The 23,700-nt window shown below is 37.2% G+C and overlaps 1 protein-coding gene across 12 annotated transcripts in view; it reads left to right on the plus strand.

Annotated features, from left to right (window-relative positions):
- Positions 1-23,700, plus strand: part of COL25A1 (collagen type XXV alpha 1 chain) — a 306,551-nt gene that overhangs the window by 246,550 nt on the left and 36,301 nt on the right. For 10 of the 12 annotated variants that reach the window (XM_080592133.1, XM_080592134.1, XM_080592140.1 and 7 more), the window contains 7 exons: positions 605-649; positions 5,573-5,605; positions 5,771-5,806; positions 9,769-9,813; positions 19,988-20,050; positions 20,837-20,905; positions 21,808-21,852. In XM_080592133.1, coding sequence (XP_080448259.1) covers positions 605-649; positions 5,573-5,605; positions 5,771-5,806; positions 9,769-9,813; positions 19,988-20,050; positions 20,837-20,905; positions 21,808-21,852 — 336 coding nt within the window. The remainder of the gene's footprint in view (positions 1-604; positions 650-5,572; positions 5,606-5,770; positions 5,807-9,768; positions 9,814-19,987; positions 20,051-20,836; positions 20,906-21,807; positions 21,853-23,700) is intronic. The other 2 variants (XM_080592131.1, XM_080592132.1) reach the window with 2 other exon arrangements.

Genomic DNA, 23,700 nt, shown 5'->3' on the forward strand with positions numbered 1-23,700 from the left:
TATTGATTTTTTTTTTTTTTAATAATAAACAATATATAGAATTTATGTAGAGATAACCACCATTTTAGTGGCTATTTGAAGGAGTGGAATTAGAAGTTTTTCTGGTTCGTGAATCATTCATGGAAGTACTTCAAACTCAAAGAGTTTATACCATACATCACTTGAGAATCCTAATACTAAGTAATAGGACTGGGTAACTGTGAACTGAATTTGATAAGGTGTGTTTAGGTGTCTCTGTTGGGAAAAAATATGTACTGGTAATTCAAAATGCTGAACCATCATGAAATCATTCCCTTGTTGCTAAACCATGATGAATTGGGCAAGTCTGTAGGCTATACCAACAGGAAGATAGTTGTTTGATAATTTATGTGTTTCTGAGGGTCTGTGAAAAGGTTTATAGGGAAGACTATATTCAAGCAACAGATATATATAGATATACAGATATATAGCAGCTATAAAACCCACAATTCCTGACCATGTCATAGAGAGATTGACTACCTGATTAACAGAATTAGCTTGCTAATCATGGTTGAATGCTGACTCCTCTCTGTGTGCTGTGTGCTTACATAAAATCATTAATAAAATACATGTATTTTAATTATAGGGTGATGCTGGAGAAAATGGACCAAAGGGTGACACGGGAGAAAAGGTACACTTTGTATTGATAGAGAAGAAAATGTGGTGTTGGCATGCTTCAGTCTAAACAACTAATGTAAATAATAATTCGATCAAAAGGAAAATGCGTTTTAAACTTTCTCATAGTTATGTTGAACATCTGACTGGGTTCATTCTTATGAACAGCAGAAAAAAAGGTCAATGTTCTGTCCAATTAAGTACAAAATTCCTGACTTTATGCAGCAGCAGCTTTAGTACAGAATATATCAGCATCAGTACTCCTCTTAGCTGGTATGTGCAATGTACAGAAACTTTGGACACAACCTGCAAGACTGTTGATATTGTGTCTGGTAAGTTACATCCATTTCAGATACATCCTAGCTGTTCACACTTCCCACTCTCTGTTACCTGCAAAGAAAGGGACTAAACCAATAGGGTATCATGGCAGCTAACTTCCTTCCAAGCAGCCAGCTGGACAAATGGGAGTTGAAGATAAAAACTACATTTTATATTTTTTAACGGGTGATATCAGCGATAATGTCACTTAATGCCTTGTTAGTTCACTGTTGCAAAGTACCAACAGGTAGTAGTCACTGTAGAGTAGAAGTTGTTAAAATTCTATTTTATTTAGTTTTTTCTTTTGCTTTATTTTATGTGAGGCTCATTCTGTATCTCTACACAAAAAATCAAAATAGAACTTGAATTTTTAAATGTGTTTTATATATACAAATCAAGAGTATTTTAGCAGTCAGAACAAAGCCTGTGGAGCACAGGAAGAAGGGTCAGTCATAATGGTCTCCTCTAGCCACATAATCTTACCTATTTATGATGTATCCTTTTGAGTAGATGTTGTATATGGCTTATTACCACCAGTTTGGAACTCATATGCTTCTAAAAACATTCAGTTCACCCTACATTTGGGCAGAAGCACAAAAATTTATTGTGTCATTCTCACCCCCCACCCCTTCCCCCATGTTTAATTGCATAACCAACTCAGATCAGAGGGTACTGCAAGGAGATGTTTATGACAGATTTATCAAGATGCTGGTAAGGAATGCATGCAAATCTCTCAGGCCCTATAATTTGGAAACAGTATTCAAGAACACAAAGATATTATAGGGCATATTCTAAAATCAGATCTTAAAAATAGTCGTTAGGTTTAAGAATAGTCAAGTCAACTCTTTGATTCCAAGAGTTCATTTAAATAATACTTCATTTGCAGTCCTGCTTATTAGCCCAGATTAAAATATCAAAAACATTATTTAGTTACATACACAGGGTATTCCAATAAAGTCTTCTTGATCCACTTTTATGAGATTTAAGAGCATAATCTCTAGGCAAATATGAGATTTTTATTCAGACATAGTCCTGCAGCAAGTAAACAGGAAGCTTATAATCAACCTGGGAAGTCGAGTGTAGCTTTCCTTGTTGCTTTGCTATTTTATCAGCTGTGAGATTAAGCCTGTGTCCATTAGTATGCCCGTGATGCACTGTGGTCTGCAGTGCATGCATCTCCTTGCTTGGGATCTTGTTTAATGAAAAGAAAAAAAAAAAAGTCTCCCTTTTCTAGCGGGAGATCCTTTCTTCATGAATGTAGTTTTTTTTAACATTTCTGTATTTAACCAGTTTGGGATCAACTTGTGGAAAGTGTAGGTCATCAGGAGATTTCTTATATTTCTGTATCTAAAGAAATTTCACTAAATTTGTTGGACTTCACAATACAGAAGTCTCCCATCTCCTCAAGGTTTTTTATAAGTTTCAGAGGTGGTCTGGTGACACTGAAATACATGCTGTTTGCATGGAGTGCATTGCTCTAATAGTGATTGGCTGGCATCCACTGCATTAATTATTAGGACAGAATAAGCAAAACTGTGGCTTAGTTAACCTTTGTTTTTTGTTGTTGTTGTTGTTTGTTTGTTTGTTTGTTTGTTTTCCATTTTCCTTGCCTGCAAGGCAATGTGCCACTCAAAAAATATCCAGATCTCGTAGGAGAGCTGCAGCTTAATGTTTCCAAAAGATATCTCTGCAAACAGCACTTTCCTAGGGAACTTAGAAGGATGTATTTTGACAGATAATATTGGAACAAGAATTAAACATGGTGCCGTTACATTACATTTGCACTGCTTAGCAAGGATTGTGTTCTTTCCTGCTGTTCATCATAGGGAAAAGATTTTGCTACATGATCATTGAATATAATTCAGGCATGAATTTGCCTAGCAATTATTAATCATGCTAGTGATAGAGGAACTAAGAAAGTCTATTACAGCCACATTTAATTAATATGTTCACAAAGCCTTGATTTTTTTTTCTGCATATTTTTTTCTTTCTTGTTTGCACTTTTTTCACTTGCCATGATCATCTCAAAGAGTTAAAATTACTGGACTGTTCTGCTATAATGCAGAGTATCAGAGTAGCACAGTGGCATTCCCTTCGTGTTTTCCTCTGGGAATTTCTAATGGGGCAAGAGTTTAACACAGAAAACTGTCCTTTTTTTGTTGTCTTAAAAGAAGCAGATGGAATCAAGTCCCAGCAAATTTCACAGCCCAGCCTTATTAACGCATTATGGCTTACACATGTCTTCTGCCATGTTTTTTCCGTACTACACAACCTATGCCTTGTATTTGGGTAGCTCTGAAATGTCTGGAGCATTTTTTACATTATGGAACTTCACTACCAGATGAGAATTGACAGTTTTTGCCAACTGAACACCTGCGGAGAGGAGTTCAAGGCTTACTAAGTGTCCATTCATAAATAAACTTTTTAAGATAACTACTGGAGGTATTGTTCAGAGATGAGATAAGGCTAGTACTGGTTCAGTTCTCAGCTGTTCAACCACTTACATGTATGTCCCCTCCTTGGTCAGTAAACAAGACATTTTCTATAAGTAAATGCAGAGTCTATTACATTAAATTATCATGCCACATGTTTAAGAGATTTCATTCATAGAAACTTAAAAGCATTTCTTTAAAATATTAAATGATGTTTCTGGGAGATAAATACTAAATATTTATTAGCATGGTGAGAGAGGTCAGGTGGCAACAGTTTCAGACTTGGTTTTAGGAATTGGCTCCTATTTGTGCAATTAGTGTAAGTTTTCTTTCTACCCAGTAGATCTCAGAAACACAGGCTTGGGTACATACTTCTCGACCTGTGATTTAAAAAGGAAACTGTCTTCGCTGAGTTGTCCTACTTTGAAGACAGTGCCAATGCCAGACTTGAGTTCTTATTCCTGCTTTTCTACTGTAGCCTTGGCTGCTGGAAATTACCAAGTATCTTTCTTGTGTGTGCGTGTTCCCCTGCTTAAGTTTCTTCATTTCTAAGCTGTCTGACTCATCAGAGAACTGAGAACATGCTGTACCGTATATTTTTCTTTAATCCCATATTAATTTTCATTCTTATGTGAAGGTGGATTATAAATACTTTATAAATACTCTTATCTCCCCCATATCCATCATTATCCTTTAAAATGTTTAACTTGTGAATGTCTCTTACCAGTTGCTTTGCCAGTTTATAGCTATAAAAAGTCCTTGAAGCTTTGCAGTTGTACATGCTTGTAAGGGATATCAGCTGTATCACTCATGCATGTCTGTCAAGATGAGGCAGCTCCGGTTTCCAGACATGAATCAACCCTTCATAAAACTGACTTTTTATTTTTTTTCTTCACACATGAGAGCACTGCGGTAACTGTAGAGGAAATCTATTTCTCTTCTTCAAAAAGTAGTGAACATGTTACATGGTACCATTTAATTTTATTACACCGTTAAAAAAAAAAAAATATATATATATATATACCTAAAACAAATTTTAAACTGTGACATTCCCAAAATGCTTCCTCCAGCTTCAATGAACCACCAGGAATGGATACTCTGCTTAAACATCTTCAAAGTGGATTACACTACTGGCTCCTGTACCACCTATGTAAATCACTAACAGGCTGTTGGGAGCTTGCAGTTGCTGCTGTGTAGCAACCTGTTGTTTTCAATGAGCAATCCAAATTTATTTTGAGTAACAAATAATGAGGCAGTTCTTCAAATAAAAGCACTCTAGACATCTTCAACAGCCTGTATTTTGACTAGCAAATTTTTTCCTTAGTTTAGCTTTTTCCATATTTTTGGCATGACATTTAAGAAAAAAAAAATGCAGCAAAGTGAGTACACAAGAATTTTAAGGATCCTGTGGCAATTACACAAAATGAACTGGGAGCTAAAAGCTTCCCTACTGGGTCATTCGCTAATTCTCTGACCGTGTGGATATCACTGCCTATCAAGTCCAGTAACACAGGAGAACTCTTTTTGAATGCAAGATGTTTCTTCAGAACAAAGTTTTCCTGAATACGTAAATTACTGTAGTCATCTCATCCTGTAACGTACAACACTTAACTGCATTGAACTCTCAGTTTAAATAGGCTGAAGAGCTGTGGAAATTAAGCTATGACCTGTCCTGATGGTGATAAATACGTAGGTCACTGTTTTTTTCAAGGCTTACCTTCATTAGCACAAAAAGCTTTGTCAGTCGAGACCTGACACTTGCCATCTGCAGAACCAGGTCAAAAGATCACTTATACGCTTTGTAAATGGCAGTAAATGATTTTTAATGTATATCAGCAATTTAGAGATGCCAAATTATGTTCCATCTTCTGGCTTTATGAAGCACATCTATACAAAATCTGCAATTATTGCATCTACATTATTGGTTGTGAAATTTGAGGTTAATTATTGTGTTGTTTGAAACTAACTCTGTCCAAATGTTCTTTAAAATAATACTGCTTCTTTTCTGAATCATTTTGATTTAATTTCAATGGATAAATTTCTATGTAGCATCACAGAGAATTGGTACTCTTGCTATATAGTTATTTTGCTACATAATCTTGCTATAACCTTGCATATTTTGCTGTATCTCTTTCCTTAAAAAATGTATATGTAATAAGTATGATTGTTTCTTGTGGATTTTCTATCAGGGTGACCCTGGTTCGTCTGCTGCAGGAATTAAGGTAATTTAATGCTTAAAGCAGTTGCACGGGAAGAAGAGGGGTGGCTGGTCTGTGTTACTTTGCAGTGTCACAGCTGTTTCAGGTACCATTAATGTTATGATTTTCCCCAACCTTATTTTTAATTCATTTTGTCAGATTTCATGCCTTTCATCTCTTTTCTTTTAGGGTGAACCTGGTGAATCTGGGCGACCTGGACAAAAGGTATTAGTTGGAAATTCTTGTGTCTTTTTTTCTTCACTGTCAGATTTGTGATAAAACTTGTTATGCAGATGTTACCAGTGACATTTACCTCTACTAGGATAATCCCAAGGCTTTACAATTTAACAGCCCAAGACTTGTACAATTTTTTTTGTATGGTCATTTTGTATTTTAAAAAGCACAGGAATGATACTAATTAGCATGAAAGGCAATATTAGAATAACCCACTTCCTCTTCTAGTGACAGAGCACTTCTTGTGTTGAAAGCTTACCCAATTGCAGCTGGTGAGACTAACAAAGAATGGCTCTGCTACTTGAATGATCACAAGTTAACCTTGCATGTTTGACTGAATATTAACCTCCAGATTATGGGACATTATTACATCTCATTAGGAAGAAAATAAATGCTGACTAGAACCCCCTTTCCATGTACTTTTAAGAGGAATCAAACTATCAGAGACATGCAATGGGTAACGCTGCTTCATTCTTCCTTCCTGAGGAAGAAATTCCCCTAAGTGCCGTGTAGCCAAGGCTGGTTGTTTTTTGGTTTTTTTTGCAAGTAAAGATCCAGCAGGAGCTGTATTGACTCTGTGCTGCATGAGGCCCTATGAAGCTGGTGAATTTCCCCTTTGAATCCACTGTCCATCAAACATAGTGAATGCTGTGCCTTCGGCTGCCTTTCAGGAGAGTAGGAGGCATGTCCTGCTGGGAGAAATGGTGAAAGGGCAAAGAGAAGAGACAATGAGGGAACCAGATTTTTGGTTTGCAGTACTTGTTTCCCTCTGGAGCCTTCAGCACCGTTCTTGGATCTTATAACTGAAAATCACCCACTGCTGCCAGAGTGGAGCAAAGCCCAGCTGAAGGTTGAGTGAGCAGGTATTCCAGCCAGCCAGCCAAGAGCTAAAATTCTATATAGTGAATGACAGTACAGCTGTTTCTAATACTCAGGGCCTTTACGTGACTAAGCAAAACCCCCAAACATACATTAATGTAAAATAAGAATTTGAGTCTTTTTGTTTGAGAAATATTAATTGTCATCAATTATAACAGACTAAACAAAGACTACTATTATGGTTGCAAATGCAGTTCTTTAGTAAAATGCAGTTTTAATTAGAGAAAGTAATCATACTAGTTTAAAGCTATCTGTGGAATCATTAAACGTGTGCATTCTGCACTGTGTGCTCTGCTTGGGTAATAAACTAGAAAATGCACTTAAGAGCCTGTTGAGATTCATCCTCTCATTAGCTGGCTGCCATGGAGGCAAAAGCAGCAGTGATTTATCAGCAGGCTTCTGCATCTCAGTCCCCAGGCACTCAGGTTTGATCTCGTTTATGTAATATAGATAAGTGAGAGGCATGCAGTTCAGACTTTGTATAGTCTCAGCTTGTTGTTCGCACCGAAGGGGGCTTAATGCATTCTTTCCACATCACCTCACAAACTCCCAATATGCCACCTCCCTGTGCCCAGCCAGGGCCAGCAGCTCCCATAATACGCTCACTCAGAGCGCCTCGTCCAGCCAGGTATCCCACATCTGCCATCCTGCCCCTGTTCAGCAGGAACTTGCTCACCCCACCAGAGGCTGGGGGTAACCCTTTCTCAAACTGATGTATGTCTGTGCCCCCTACATCGCCTCTCTTCTTTTCCCCCTACTGTGCCCCATTCCTATTACCTTCCTGTATCTTCCTTCCTTATATATTACTTCTTCCTCTTCTTCCAGTTACTCCCTATCCATCTTCTAAGAACAGATAAATATTGAGCTGCCCACCTGAACATTATTTACATGAGATGAGGTGTGATGGTGTTTGAATGGCCTGACAAGGTTGTTGTGTGCCATATGTTGTATTGCAGAAGTGACAGAACAACCTGCCCTGCCAACCCTAGCATTATGAGGTGGAGTTAGTATACAGCCTCTGCTTCTTCAAATATCATTGTTCTCTTTAATCATACTCACATATTTTGTATTATGAAAGGTCCAGAAAAGAAAATGTTATCCATCATCTACGATACTAATTTTAATGAAGCGTTAGTGATTTCATTGTTCTACATTCTTTCCGTCTTTGAGGGGCATCTTGTTTTAGATTACTGTGAATCTGAAGTGGATTTGCCGGATCCTCTCTGCTTGTTACGTGTGGTTCCCTAGGGGTTAGCTCTGTCCCAAGACTAAACAGTGACCTACTGCAGCAATATTAATAGATTTATCAGTTCTAATTATTCAAATGCTGAGCTTAGAAGTGAAACTTAGTGCTTCACAGTTGGATGGGGATAGGTCATGTTAGCTGTGTGACATGTATGGCTACTCAGGTAAGAAAGTGACAGATGAAGAGAGGTTTTGTAGCTAGCATTTTGTCAAGATTGAATGTAATGGAGACTGTTTAATGGATTATTCTTTTGCAAAAGTGACAACCCATTTCCTGCTTTAGAAAGTGTTAGGCAATAAACCAAGAGCTAGAGTCCACTCTTTCATCTGATTTTATAGTTAATATTTTCAGACTGGATTCTTCCCTGTGCTTTTAGGCAGTATGAATAGTTAAAATGTTGGAGTGACTGAAATGGACAAAGAAGCTGTTATCAGATCCGGCTATAACATGTAAAAATTACTCCATTTGGTAAAGCAATTTGCAGACCCTCTATTGTGTTTTTCAGCAGTGTTTTTGTGGCAGAATGTAATTTTGTTATTAGTGCTTCAAGTCTGGTTAATATTATTGCCTCAAAGTGTTTTTGGAACATCTGTAACAAACATCTGAACAGTCTGAGGAACATCTGTATGTATGTGGGTTTTTTTGAGTATATACATGCATACATATCTGTATAGATGAGTGAATACATGTAAGTATATATGTATGTGTATACACACATACACAATGTTTTAATAGCAAAATCTGTATGAATCAGCCCAAACCACAGAGCAGAAATCTGGATTTCTGTAAAGTTCAAGAGTGTACAAAATCTGGAATATAGTTCAACTCATTATAAAGGTAAAAGTTGGCTTCAGAGTTCAGACCTGAGCTTCTAGAAAGTTCAGGGAATATTCAGATCCAATGTGCTGGTTTGAATCCACATGTGTAATAAAATAAAGTCTACAGCCTTTAAAATAATGTTTTCTTCACATGTTATTGCTATCTTTTTTTTGTTGTTCATCATTTTTATTTCCCTAGACATCTTTCTATTTAGCTGATACCTCAAAATCCCCATGTGTGAGAATGTTGTACTAGGCTTTCTTGTCTTAGACTAATACCAACTTCACTTCAAAATAAATACATTCAGCTTTCTATTCTTATTAACAATTTACCCTTGCAAATGCCGTGTTATAGGTCATTTTATTGCAATTTTAAATAAGTAAGGCATTTCTGGGTAAAGCTATAGAAGGTTATATTCCCGCTATCCTTCATGACACCATATATATTCAGAGATAAATACCAAGCACTGAAATGATGCAACAGATAGGTCTATAAAAATGATGCTGCAGTTGTAATTAGGCAGTCCTGCTTGAGTTGCACAATTTAAACCTGAATTACTTTCTAGCTAAATCAGACAGTTATGCAGCACAATATCTATCTCAGAGTTGAAAATGGAACAGAATTAAACATCTGTTGTAACTATGGAACTTAAATGGCAGTGTGTAAAATAAACCAGTGCTGCTTGTTTTCCTCTCCTTTGGTGAAGGCTAATGAGAATTCATTTTGTGGGTTTTTTTTTTTATTTTTGATATTTTTTTTCTGATATGGATTTTTGATGTGGATGTCATCATAGCATCAGAGGTTCCCAGAAGATATTTGTGTTCCTAAATGTACATTAGGACAGTCACATTAAATCACTCATTTTGAAAACATCAGAATATCAGTCCTACATGAAATGACTAGCAGTCATCTATGCTCTTTTATCTTGCTGCAGAATTTACAGAGGTGTTTGCTGGATAGTGACCATAACTAAATAATGTCTGTAATATTATGCAATTTTCCTGTGTAGGGTGAACCAGGTCTTCCTGGGCTTCCTGGACTCCCTGGGATAAAGGTAAATAAACTGTAGTCTCTGTTGTATTTAGGGGTCATCACAAAGAGGGGCGGGACTGCAAGGATGTGGCTGAAGTAAACTTACTGTGCTTGTGCTGTTAGCACCTTCTGAGTCTCTGGTATTGAACTGAGGATTGTCACAGGCAGGTTTTGCACTGAATGTTGGTTTAAGTAATCAAACAGTATCTTATATTAAAATGTGAAGTAGACCATTTCCTCATCTAGGAAATAAAGATTCTACTGCTCAAATATATATATATATATAAATATAATAGCTTTTATATTTCTGTATAATGGAAGAGATTTGTCATTTGTGACATTGTCATTGTCACAAAGTTTCACTCGCTTTCCATTTTGATGGGTACTTTCCTGTAGCAATAGTCTTACTGAATTTACTAAGCCTCCAGCCAGAAAACTGCATTCATTACACACAGGCTGTAGAGAACTGGCTCTGCCAACAAGAATACTCTGTGCTCCATTACACAGTAGTGATCTCCACTGACAAGTCAAAATGTTTTAATAAGATTCTATTCAGTATTAGCTACAGACTGTGACGTAATACCTGGTTAACTCCTGGCTTCCAGTTTGTCTGGGATCTTTAGGTAAGTTGATCCAAAAGACGGGGTTGATTTAGCTCTAGCATAAGTGGTTGCACCGGGAGTTGCAGACACTTGCAGTTTGAGCTGTAAACATATAATGCTGCACAAAGTGACTGGATTTACATCCTGAGTGAGTGCTTGTTAGATTGGTTATTTTTCCTTTGTGGTAAAGATTCTTCTTTCAGAGAAGAAAATCTCTTTGAAATTTTCTCTTTGCATTCCAGTGTGGGCCTGTGCATACCTCAGTAGGTAGTTTATAACACTTCTCCAATAAAAAGGGGGATAAACCAAAGGCCAAGCTCTTGTCCATTTTGGTAAGATTCAGGATTATCTCATGGAATGTAACGTTTGCAGTGGTTTTCTCAAGGGACTTGTGAATCACCACGCCATTCAAGCATAATGTCCTTTCTCTGTTACTAGTGAATTATGGGAAAAAATGAAAGTGCTTATTAAAGTTTGTATGTTATCATACCTGAAAATGTAGTTCCCAGGGAGGTCATTCATTTTCTGCAGGAAAGAAACCTACATTGACTAGTGAAGATCATGTAGGAGCTGAGTCCTTTATGTAATGAAATTCTATTTTCATAAACAGCTTTGACAGAAATCCATGGTCTGTTTGATTTAATAGTGAGCAAAGAGGTAGCTCGGCTGGAGGTCAATGCCAGCATCCTTGGGAGCACTTGCCAAAACCAGCTGGGGTTTTATTATGGCAGGTCTGTGTGGATTCCATGTTCGTACAGACCATGCATGTCCACAAATATCATCAGCAAGGAAATTATAAAAATTTAAATTTCTGATCTGGGAATATCATTGCTGTTAGGCTCTTTTTTGTTGATGGTAAGAATGGCTCAGAAGAGTGGCTTTCAGATTCACCTAAAAGGCAAAACATGAAGTGAAAAGTCTTCTACAAAATTGTCTGTTGAGGTCCCTTGTAGCTAAAATACATTAGAGATGTCACTGCACTTTTTTGTCTTTCTTCAGTCCTCTATAACTGGAGTTATTACGGGATATTCTCAAAGTCTGTGTCTTCCTATGATGTTCTAGAAATTAGCACTTTCTGTTTGTTTTCTGCTCAAGCAGTTTTGAACAGTTAGCTCTAGGTGGCAAGTGCTTCTGAAGTGCATTACTTCCTGTAGGTGAATGGGTTTAGCCTAAACCTCTGCTCCGCAGCCAAGGAGCCAAGGAATGGGGACAATTTATTTATTTATTTATTTTCCTGGAAATTAAGTAAATAAATAGCAAACTTTTTTTTTTTTCCATTTGTTATACAGTATCAAGTAATTCTGAGTGAACAAACTAGCTGTCTGAGGATCATGTTTAGAGAGTTTTCATGTTCTAAACAGCTGTGGAATTGTTGGATGCTGACAGACCGATGCATACAGAATCCTTCAAGACATAGGAGAAGAAAGAGCCAAGAGAAGACTCCAAGTTGCTTAATTTTCAAAGAATTTCCTTTAGTATCTTATAGTTCTTCTATGCAGAGAAAAGATGAGCAAGACACAGGGGTATTCTATGCACAGGGAACTCTTGGATGCAGTTCTTCTGGTGTTAGGTATTTATCCTATAACGATCTTGAAAGGAATTGAAGTCGTCTTTTCTTTAAATCTATGAGTTAAACTACAAATTTGCATTCTTGTGAATGAATCTCTCTACAGCGTCAGGCTGCAATATGAAATGCTTTAGGAAACTATACACATACATAGCACTCCTTACAAATGCTAAACCAGCCTGTAAAAACATTAATACCACGACAGTCAGAGAACCATATCTTTCCAGCTAAATCTCATCTTTCTTTTCATGGCTGAAGAAAATTCCCAAGGCATCCATTCCAGTATTCCTGAAGGCATAGCCAGGCTACTTAAGGGATTAATAAATATTAATCACTGGAAAGTTTCAACTTCATGTAATGCCATTTCTATTAATTAATCAGTATATGTTCCCAGAAACCCGTTAGAGCTTGGTTTAACATGATATCAGGGCCTGAATGGACTGCAATACTGGATGGACATGCAAGTATCATACCTGAATTCAGAGTATGCAGCGGGGTTGTTGTTAATTATTTTTCTAGACTCATTCACTGTGCCCATGCGGATGTTTTGGGAGTTCTTCCTGTTCTTTTTCTTTCTCTCAACATTGTCAGTTGGTGCCGTGGAGGAAACACAAGTGCAGTCAGTTATTTCCAAGACAGTGATGAAGCTGTCTGTGACATGCTGGAGAAGTGTTTCTCAAGCACCTGTTGCCGTTTAGGAATGGCTGGAAACTTAATGAGCCTCTGAATGTGTTCCACCATGTCATTTGGGAAGTGAGTAAGGCACCCAAACAGAATATTAACTCATGGCTCTGATATCGCCCAACTGACGCCATGTAGATGCAGAATACTTTCTATGAAACACAAACTTCATATACCTGTTTTATCTCATAATTTTACGGGGTGATATGTACATAGCAGTACCGCCTTACTGTAATGGAAATCATGCATACCCTTATTCCTTGTACCATCAGACATCTCTGATTGCATTCTGATTGCAATCCATTGTATTGCATTTTCTGGAATTTGTCACTGAAATCCTCAGCTTCAACAGGACACAAACTTTTCTCAGTAACAGCGTTTTGTGCAGCATTTCTGCGTTTTCATCAGCAGTTCTGGGATTTCTCTCCCCTCCATTTTTAAAACAATACCGACGCAAAGCTCATGACTGCAACTGAGCTTTTATTCTGTAGTGTTCAAGAAAACTGTTGAATGATTTGGCACAAGAAAAGAAAACCTTCCTAGTCCTTCTGCTTTTGGGATGTGGGGAAAGTTTTCTGTGCTTTCAAATCTAGTGGAAATTGCTGATTCAACAGACTGGCCAGTATGCAGCCACTTTTATCTTTTTGTACTTCAGACTGACTTAACTGGGACTGTGGCTGGTTTCAGTAGAACCTTGGATAAGAATGTAGGAGTATTCTTGGATAAGAATATTGAACTCGAATCTTTTTTTTTTCTTTTATTATTATTTTTTAAGGAAAAAAAAGCAGTTCTTATTTTGATTTGTTTTGTACTTGAATTTCTTTTTTTTTTTTTTTATCACTTCATATGCAAAGAGCTCATCCTGTGACTTTCCTAATTCTATGGAAAGACTGCAGAACTTGCTACTCCACAGAACTTTTTTTTAAGCTCTAGTAGAATTGGTACTCCTTTCATCCAGTGGCTTCTGATACAAAAGAAGACTTCCAGAGTAAAAGAAAGACAGAATTTTGAAGCTGGGTGCATAGAAGTTTGTCTCCTAAAGCCATTTAAACTCTTAAGAAAAGAAAGTGACTGTGCTGTTGAAGCTCAAGTGTTCTTGCTTTTCCTTTCAGCATCTGATAGCAAAATGAAATCTAAAGTAAATATCTTTTTCAGATGTTTAATTTCGGAGTCAATGCCATTCACCACACAGATAAAAGTTCTTCAAACTTCCCTTTTACCCCAGGAGTTTTTAGGAAGTTCCCTAAATAGCTTCCCTAATATTTTGGGGTTTGTTTCATTTTCTTTTTGTAGAGGATCTGTATTTCCATTCTTCTTCCTGTTTTTCTTCCTTGTCAATGAATGTTACCAGGAAACCTGTGCTGCTTATGCCTCTCTTTCCATTATTTCTTGGGCTTGGGCATTCTTGCTTAGTCTTCAATTCATTTTATCTTATAGATTGCCATAATCAGAACCTTCTAGCCTGAATGTGGGACCTGGAAGGGGCCAGTTGACTTTGTGATAGCCATTTCTGAATTCTGGGAGTGGAGATGTACTGAACATGTTAATTACAGCAGTTGAAAATTGTGGGAATTCTACTTCAAACTCAGCTTTATTGAAAATACTCTGATATGTACTTTCCTTAGCTGTTACATATATTGAAATGTCAACTAATTTCCAGCCTTCCATCACTCATATAAAGTGTTCTCAAGAGTGGGTTGTATGAGTAGAAAAAAAATGTGTATTATACTGTTGGTTAAATACTGGAAAGTGGAATGTAATGATGCATGCTTTGGATAAAAATGGGAAATAGCCTAAAAATAGGATTTAGTACCTGCATTTGGAAGGCTGGTTTTCAAAAGTAACTCCATGCATGGGTAGATTTATTTGAAAAAAAAAAAAATGACACAGTTGTGCCACTAACTTTGAGTATTCATTTTCCAGAGTGGAATTGTATATATGAGCATGTATTTGTATGCAAGTAGTTACACATCTAGCATTGTTCACTCTGGTTTCCGTATGATGTGGCAGTAATTGCTTGCATAGGGTAGACATGTAATTTTCCAGACTTAATTTTGAGAATCAAGGCCAGAAAATGAAATCATCATTAACATTGGATGGTATGCATGTGTCAGGAGTGTTTACTTGGGCATTCTTTGGGATATATGCAGTTCTTATTAATCCATCAGAAACTATATCCTCCAAATCATGAAAGCTCTCATTTTCTTTCTTGGAAAAGTCTAAAGCATAAGTAACTGAAATACAGGATGTTATTTGCCCGAAAGCTATTACTAGTTGGAAGATTAAGCTTGTAAAGATCTATTTCACGGGATCTGTTTTATTATATAGTTCAGTTTTTCTTTGTGCTTACAAAAAATCAATCCAAATCCAAATTTTGAATGCAGCTGAATAATCTGAAAGCCCTATATTCTGTTTCATTTGGAAATAAAATATTTTATCAGGCATAAAATAATTTCTGCACTTCAAATATACAATTTTAGGTGGTCAGAAATGATTGCACGCAATAAAGTTCTTTACTTTTAATAGCAGCAACAAATAATTCCTTAGACTTGTAATCCAACTTTTTTCTAAAGAAAACAGTTTGGGGCCAGACTCTAATAATTTAGTAAATCAGTCATCGCAAAGAATTAAAAATGAGGTGCTCATTACAACAAGTGTTTTTATTCTAATCCTCAAAAGTAGGTACCATGCTGACTTGAATTATAATTAGCCTTTAAGTAGGAAGTCCTTGATATGACTAATGCATGCAGAATTAATCAGACTTATTGCTGTAGAATTATTCCCTTAGTGCCCTTCCAAAGCAGCATATGTTCCAAGCAGGCAGAACTTAAAAACGATGAGAAAATTAGGCTCACTAAAAAGCAATAAATGTCATACAAAGTAGGTCTAGTTGTGAAGCTTCAAGGTTTTAGACAGGTTTTAAGGTAGTACATTGTGCTTCTTTAAATGAATCATAAAGGCTAAACATGCATTTGGAAATTCAAAACCAGAACTGTTTCTCTAAGTTTAGAGATTGATTAGTGTGTAAAGATATTGTTTCAAATGTGACGAGTGAGGCAGACAACCTGTTTAACTGGCCATTTCTTGAGCCAATTCTGAGTTGGTATGGAAAGCCCTAACAAAGACATTACAAACTGGAGTTGTTTTTTTTTAATCAGATTTCCTTTTACCTTGCTCATTTCCTTCTTATGAACAGAATACTGTAGTCCTTCTGAGAGTGAAGTTCCCATGGACCTGAGGCTATATACAAGTCCCTCTAATGCCCTATGCAGTGAGCAAGTAAAAGGTGCTGTTCTCTGACTTGTATAGTCTAAAGCAGGCTGAGCTTCTGAGGCATTGCTTCACTGGAACTGAGTGCCCCTGACTCCCTAAGCAGATGCAGGCAGGGCATAAGCAAGTACAGCTCCATCGGCTGCTGTGGGCTTGCACCTCTGTTTGAAAGACTTCTGAGAATTTAGCCCTCACTCTTCTCCTGAGTGGGAAAGTTGCAGTATTTTGATTGGATGGCAACCTCAGAAACCAAGTCTGAGGGCAACAAAGGGCAATTTCTGGAAAATCAACAAAGGCAATAGTGAACCAAATCCAATCTATTCCAACTTCGTGCTGGTTCTTTAAATTGCCTTGGATTTGGGTTTGGGGGTGGTTTTTTGATAGCTCTTGTCCTGTATATCTTCAACTTTGTAGGATTCTTTCAGTAGCATTAGACAAGGAATGTGCATCATACTGGTATTTTCAAATATGACTGTCAGTGAGTCAGGATGACATTTACGACAAGTGCACCTTGGTCTCTTGAAGTGAGTAAAGTGAGGACCCTACCATCCACATCAGTACTTGTCTGTGTAGAACTTTGTATTTCAAGGACTGGAAGTGGACAGGGCCTGTCTGTGAGTACAGTTTCAAATAATTTCATTGCTTCTGTCTCAGCTGTGCAGTGGAGGCTGAGTACAGTATTAGATCTATGTTGCTTATAAGCATTTGTCAAGTAAGTGGTGTTTGAAAAAGCAATCAGCATGGCAAGTAGAATTTTAATTGTTGCACCTTTTTGAACAAAAGTTCAAGTTTTAGCCAATTACAGGTTCTGTAAAAATTAAGACAGCAACAGTGAGCCACATGTCGTGAGAGGGTCAACCTCTCATATCAAAGCTAGTCTTTGCCTCAGCCCCTAAAAGCTTTGATCATCATGAAACAACCAGTTATGAATATGTCTAGATAATAATCCCCATAAAAAATTGACTATCCTCTGAAGTAAATTACAAGGTATTTTTTTGCTATTAATTCTGATGGAGCTCACATTAAGCTAGGTGCACAGCATGCCATTATAGGGCCCTTTTCTACTTTAGACATTTTATGATTAGAAGTGAAATTAACTTTAAGAAGGTTTGCAAAAAGCAGCATATAATTTGTTGTCCAAAATGTATTTCTACATTTGACAAATATTTGAGAGTGAAAATGAGCTCAGAGGTAGGCTCTTAGTCTGTTAAAATATTAACATCTCAAGCCATTAAGATTTGTTCCTTCCTAAATGATAACAAATCACTCCTGTAAAACGGAAGCAATTCACAAGCTTGTTGATTTATTTTATTGAATACCAAGTTGCCTGTGCTGTATGATTGCAAATTGCTCCAAGATCTCACAGTAGGTGAAGTTTAAATGCTGAGATTCATCTTGTTGACTTCCTGTGCAATGTGGTGGTTTCTAAGCTGTTATTTCATAACTGTGCCAAAGCGTTAAACCAAAATGCACGAGGAGTCATCACTTACTGATGGCTTTTTATACAGCTGTCAAACTGTATTTCAAATGGGGGAATTCCTTAACCTCCTTTCACAACCTACCTGTTTAACTTTTCCAGTTTTTGTGTTCCCTGTCCCTGTTTTAGCTGGCAAAGAATCTTGTAGTAGATTCCTACCAGATAAAATTTTATTTTTGTTGGAAGAATCTGTAGTGAGATGTTTAGTAAAGTGTTGTAAAACTTGGTTACTCTGGTTCCCTGAATTCCTTTCAGTGCTTCACAGTTGTTTAGAGCTAATTCTGAGTTCACTTAAGCAAGAGACTTGAGATCAGGAGATGCCAGAGCTAGAATGATGTCAAATCCAAGCGCAGTCCCAAGTAGGCTTTTATTCATACTTTCTTGCAGCTGTGGGCCAGCTAAATTGCAAATGTCATGTATTTAAAATGAAAAAAAAAAAACACTTAGTCCTAGATTTCCTAACCTAGATTTCCTCTATGGCTCAAACATCATGTCTGTGTGCTGAACTAATCAGGACAGTCTCTCAGTTGCCGTTCCGTTACAGTGACATAAGCATGCCTCACCGAGAGGAAACTTTTTTCCTTACATTTCACATATCAATGGCAGTGCTAATTTTAACAGAAGGAGAGATGCGTGTTTTTCTTAATGTAACCAAGTCCTACCTACGGCAGTTTGGTTTATGTGTGATAAGAACACACAGTGGGATCATGTTCAACTTAGCATCCATTGAAACCCCCAAGCCTTTCTCAGAAGAGCTGCTACTCTGCCAGTCAGTTCCTACTCTTTACTGACACACTAGTTATTCCATTCCACATTTGATAATGTTTTAAAGTTGTGTCATGTAAGATCTGTACTCTAGTTATGCTAATTAAGCTGCCAGCTTCTTTCGTTATCAATTCCGCTTGCTATTGCAAAGCACCTTTTTCTTGCATCTGTGCATCAACCTCTGAATGACACTTTAAGCCTTATCACTGAAAAGATAGAACTGCGTAGTCACTGCATGTTTCTTCTGCCTGAAGTCATAAATAGTTGGCCAAGAAATGAGCCCTGGTAAAATCAGTATTAAAGCAATCTGGAGCTGCTGAGCACCTTCTCATTCTAAAATAAATGGTTGCAGCTACATTCTTCACTATTTACTGATGTTAAAGCACTTCCATCTGCAATGGCAACCTTTTGTTGCTCTTGCTGGTGTGCACTGATACAAATGTTTATATAAACCGTAGGTTTTTTTTCTAATGCCATCAAAAATGTGCTTCTCTTTGACATGTTTGTCTCAGTTTATTCCTTTGTTATTATATAGCAGTGCTGAACCATGTCCAGCTGGAACTTCATGTTAGAAAATGTTATTTAGTTATATTTTTGATTTTTCTAAATTAAGGTCACTGAGTGCTTGTTACGGTCCTCAATATAGCCAGAGGAAAAAATTCTCTGGTTTGCTAGGGACTTCCTTTGCGTGAGCTGTTAACGATGGATTGCTGATTAGAGCGCATACAAACATGCAAGAACACTTGCTAACCTGCTCACTCACTGCAGAGTATCTGTATTTCTATGCAGGCGAAGAGGTGAAGACAAACGTTGTCCAACTGCTTATATTTACTGTCTCCATATGTTGTCAGTAATTATATCAATACAGGATTATGACACATCTGACTTTTTAGATATTTAAAGAGGCATTTGATGGGTATTTTGTAGTCATTAAATTCAGGGATATTGTTAAAATGCTTATAAATAAATCTTTATTAATTTGGTTATACTACTGTTTTTTGTTGTTGTTGTTGTTGTTTTAATTTACAGTAGCTCGTGGGCAAATCTTTTCCTTGATTTAAATTTATGTGACAAAATTAGATCACAGGAAACCTTGTCCAGGAGAGTTTGTGAAGGAAAACATATGGCTTATTAATCTTCCACTGTCCCTCTTCAGCCATGGAGATAGCTTAAAACAAAACAAAAAAATAATTTACTCCCCTGCTTAATGCTGCATGTGCTGCAACTCAGCTTGACTCCTGCTATTTGTCTGTTATGTACGTACAAATTAATGGGCAGGAAGGGGGCAGGACAGAGAGGGAATAAGGAGCTGTGGCTCTTTCCCACCTGTTCTCAGCCAGAGAATTTGTCTGGATGCGGAGAACTGTGAAGTACTTTGCTGTCAGAATGAGGAGGGAGAGTGCCATGGTGATGCATCATACTTCTGATCTGCTTTTTTTGGGATAATGCAGCTAACAACCTCCTTTGAAAACGCATTGCAACAGTACCATCTGGCCTCTCTGTTTGTCATTACTTTGTCATCCCATCACCCCGTCTGCCCAACCATTCTCTTCCTCATAAAACATGACTGAAATGAACTGTCCTTAACCTCATAAAAAAACAATGTGTGACACTTCTGCTTCATTTGTTTCATATGCCGTGTGATGGCTCGCTATAAGAATTTATGCTGATGAAAGTTGCCCATATTGAAAAGTATGTCTATATAACTGTGGCATCACAGCAGGAGAGCTGTAAGCAATACAGGGAAAATACTATCCAAAAGAAACTTGTGTTACTGTAATTGCGTACTGCTAAATAAATAATCTAACATTCCTCTCATGCTGTGCTTTTAAAGGGTGAACCAGGTTTCATTGGTCCACAAGGAGAACCTGGGTTGCCAGGGCTGCCAGGAACAAAGGTAAGGGTAGTTGGTCAATGCTCTGGTACAAAGTCCTTAGAGCCAGAGTCAAATTCAACTTAGCATGTATTAGAAGCTGAGATTGTGCTAATGGTGTGAAAATCTTTTATCCAAAAATGAATAAAGTACTTAGAATCCATTTTTGTAAATGGACAGGAAATCTAAAGTTCAGTTTAAAATATGCTATCTACAGTGCCTGGAAATGTGGAAAGTCATAGTTCATGGACCTGTGCTATGAAATACACATCTTTGTAGTGATGCCCTCAAACAATGCAAGGGCATGTTCTACAACCATTCATAATTTAAATTCATCAGTTGCCTTTTTTTAATGTTAGCATCCCAGAATTCATTTGTTCAAGAGGCAGAATATGCCTGTATGAAGAAACTATATTTTCATAACCGTTTTTAGGAAAAAAGCTTAAATGTGCATGCAGATATTAGAACTTTGATAGCACAAGCTGGACTTGAAAATACTGATACATTAAAAAGGGATATTTTTTTATACTTCTTGCAGGTTTTTTAAACCACTGTGTGGCAAAGTTAGAACATTGTGAGTCCTACAAATAACCTGTGTTAGGTATGATAGTTTGGGAATTCAGAAAAGTGCTGTTCTTTTACATTTGAGATTACTGTGTTTACCCAGTGGAGAGTTCCCCAACTCATTGAAAGTTGTAGATGAGCTCAAAAATGTTTTCTTCTGATGGTTTGGTTTCTTTGACCATGCTGACTTAGTTCTGTGTGAAAACTGCTCATTATTTTCTGATGTATGTGTATCTGTTTCCACAGGGTGACAGAGGAGAGGCAGGCCCACCTGGGAAGGGTGAGCGGGGTGAACCTGGACTTCCTGGACTAAAGGTCAGTCTGATTTTATATTGGAAATGTTTTGTTAGGTTTAAACCTACAAACTCATCTTTTTATACCGAAAAGCAGAATGAAAAATCGGTGAATGAGCTTTTAAATAAAAATAATGTCAAATGCACTAGTCCAGAATACAATGGCAGTTTTGTGTTCACAGCTGTGGAAGTGCAGCTTAAATGGACTCTTATTTGGTCTACAAAGTAATGACATTACCTATGTACATTGTCATGGAGTTGGCCAAGTTATTATCAGCAAAAGTCCCGCCCTTCACGTCCCTAACTTTCAGCATCAAAGTTTGAACTCTTTGACCATTGTAGCTATTAATTGCAGAGAAAATCCATTTTGCATGCTGTTTTCTAATTCTGTAAGAAAGAGATCTTTCTAACTACTTTTTAGGGTTGTCTTACTATTTTCCACTGAGCCAAAACCATCAGTTTTCCTGTCCTAATATATCTTGAACACACTAAGGCAGATTCTGTGCTTCTTGGCCAGCCAATTTATATTCATCTAAACTGCTGGGAAAAGAAATTGTGATAATACTTTATTTTAATGTCTTTATTTCAGGATAATTAAGTACCTTCTCTACGATTCGGATATCATTTTTCAGAAGCTATGGAATGACATAGGTCATTCCTGCAAACCGGTGTTAATGATATCTACTAATGCCAATACTACTTTTCATTTGGAAGGATGGAATCTGTGGCCTTTGCATGCTGGTGTTAAAGAATATTTTACTCTGGGTGCTGTGAAATTTGGTGGCTTTAGAGGCTCGTGATCCTGATCGTATGAAATGGGGTGGTTTTGCTGTTCCATACTAAGTCATTACTAATTTCTTTTTCTCTGCACTCCCATTCCTCTATCATTTTTCTCCTATCCATCTCCCATCTTCCCTCGAACAGGGGAAAACAGGTGAATCTGGATCTAGAGGCCCAAAAGGGTCAAAGGTCAGTAGTAACAAAACTGTCTTACCTGGAGTGATTAACACAATGGTATTTATGATAGTTTATGATGTTTCACAGGAACTTCATTTATCTCTTTAAAAGAAACTGTAGCGGATTCTGCAGTGTTCTTTATAAATAAAACCTTCTGACTTTCAATTTTAGCTAGTAGAATTGAGTCCTCTGTATTTCAAACACTATGATTCTAGTTTTTCCTTTTACTATAACATCTATTTCACTCTGCCCTGCTTTTCCCAATGCCACTTGGTTTCTCTCTGTATAACTCACGTGGGTTAGTTCGCCCACGTGCCAGGAACCAACTTCTGGCTATGTCTGTGGAGACTCAATTGGTTTTTGCAATAATTTTGTGTATCCAAACTTTGGTGGGTTAGGAATGAGCAATATTCCAAGGACTTCAGGCTGAAATAGGCTGGCCAGTAAATGCTACAAAGGCAAGTTTTGTAGGTTACATTACTGTTTTAACTATTTAACCAAAGGTGTTTTTATTACTATTACTATTATTTCTATTTTATGTCTATCTACTTATCCATCCAACCCTTTATCTCTATATACAGTGGATTCACATGTATGTAGAGAGAGAAAATATGTCTCTGTAATATTTCATATGCTATTCAAATTCTGTGCTCACTGGAGAATCTTCTGTGTTATATTGTGAAGGCAAAGCAAAATGAAAATAGATTTGTTCAGGTGGTTCTTGAGTCTACTGTCAGAATAAAGATGATAAGACAATATTGTAGGCTGGTAGGATACTGGTTGCAGTACTTGAAAGGTCCTTGAATAACAGCCCATTCACAATGCTTAAGGATATGATTAAGTAAGTGTCCCACCAAAAAGAAATCTTGGTAAATTGAGGGAGCTGATGAGGGGATTAACACTTCAGAGTGAAAACAGAAGAGTAAATCAGGCTCTCACTGGCCTTCAGTTCCTGGGCACTTCCCAAATGCTCCAGAAATAGATATCTCTTCTAATTTTCATTTTATCGAAAAGGCCTAACTGTCTTGAAAATTTGGACCAGAGAAGTCAACCTAGTAGTTGAGAACTTCGTTTTTGAGCAACACCAATGACACATTTACTAGATATTGCCAAGGCAACAATGAAAGGAAAGGCAGATGGCACAAACTTGTTTATGTCCTGCCACCAGCCTCCTCTCCTTATTCTTTCATTACCCCATGAAAGTTTTGTTTTCTGATTTTGTTTATTACCACTGGTGAATTAATCATTCTTCCCTAACTTCGTACCAGTGGTCTATAGATTTTAACAGGAGCAAGAATGCAGTATTTAGCCAAATTCATTTTGAGTAATATACAAATTTAAGAACCTGCTTATAAAAGTGTCCGTGAAGTGAAATGAATCATAGTCAAAGGATGTTGGGTTATGAATGCAAGCATATTTTAAATTCTCTACATCACTTGAAACATATTACTAACAGCCAGGAGGAAAAAGCTGCATGCAAGATGGTAAAGATCTTACACCTGTCACAGTGAGGGAGTAAAGGGACTCTAATGCCGACAGTAACATGTTAGTAGGGGAGGCAAGGACTTGGACTGGGGAAGTTCAGAGACTTAGTGGAGTCATGATCAGAGAAAGAAAAGTTAGTGCACTTTGAAACACACCTTTGAAGAAGTTGCTGGGTACTTTCAGACTTCAGATAGTGATTTTACTTCTCTGGCTTTATTTCTTAAAGCTTTTGATAATAGTGTGATAAAGATAGAGAAGTTACGTTGATTATGTAATTGGTATCTGTCTTCTATTGAGTCTTTGGTATTTCTTATTCCATACCACTACAGCACACAGTAACAACTCACATAGAACCAAGTACATTTTTGTCCAGCT

The sequence above is a fragment of the Anser brachyrhynchus genome (assembly GCF_964034855.1).
Source record: "Anser brachyrhynchus genome assembly, chromosome: 4".
Taxonomy (NCBI): domain Eukaryota; kingdom Metazoa; phylum Chordata; class Aves; order Anseriformes; family Anatidae; genus Anser; species Anser brachyrhynchus.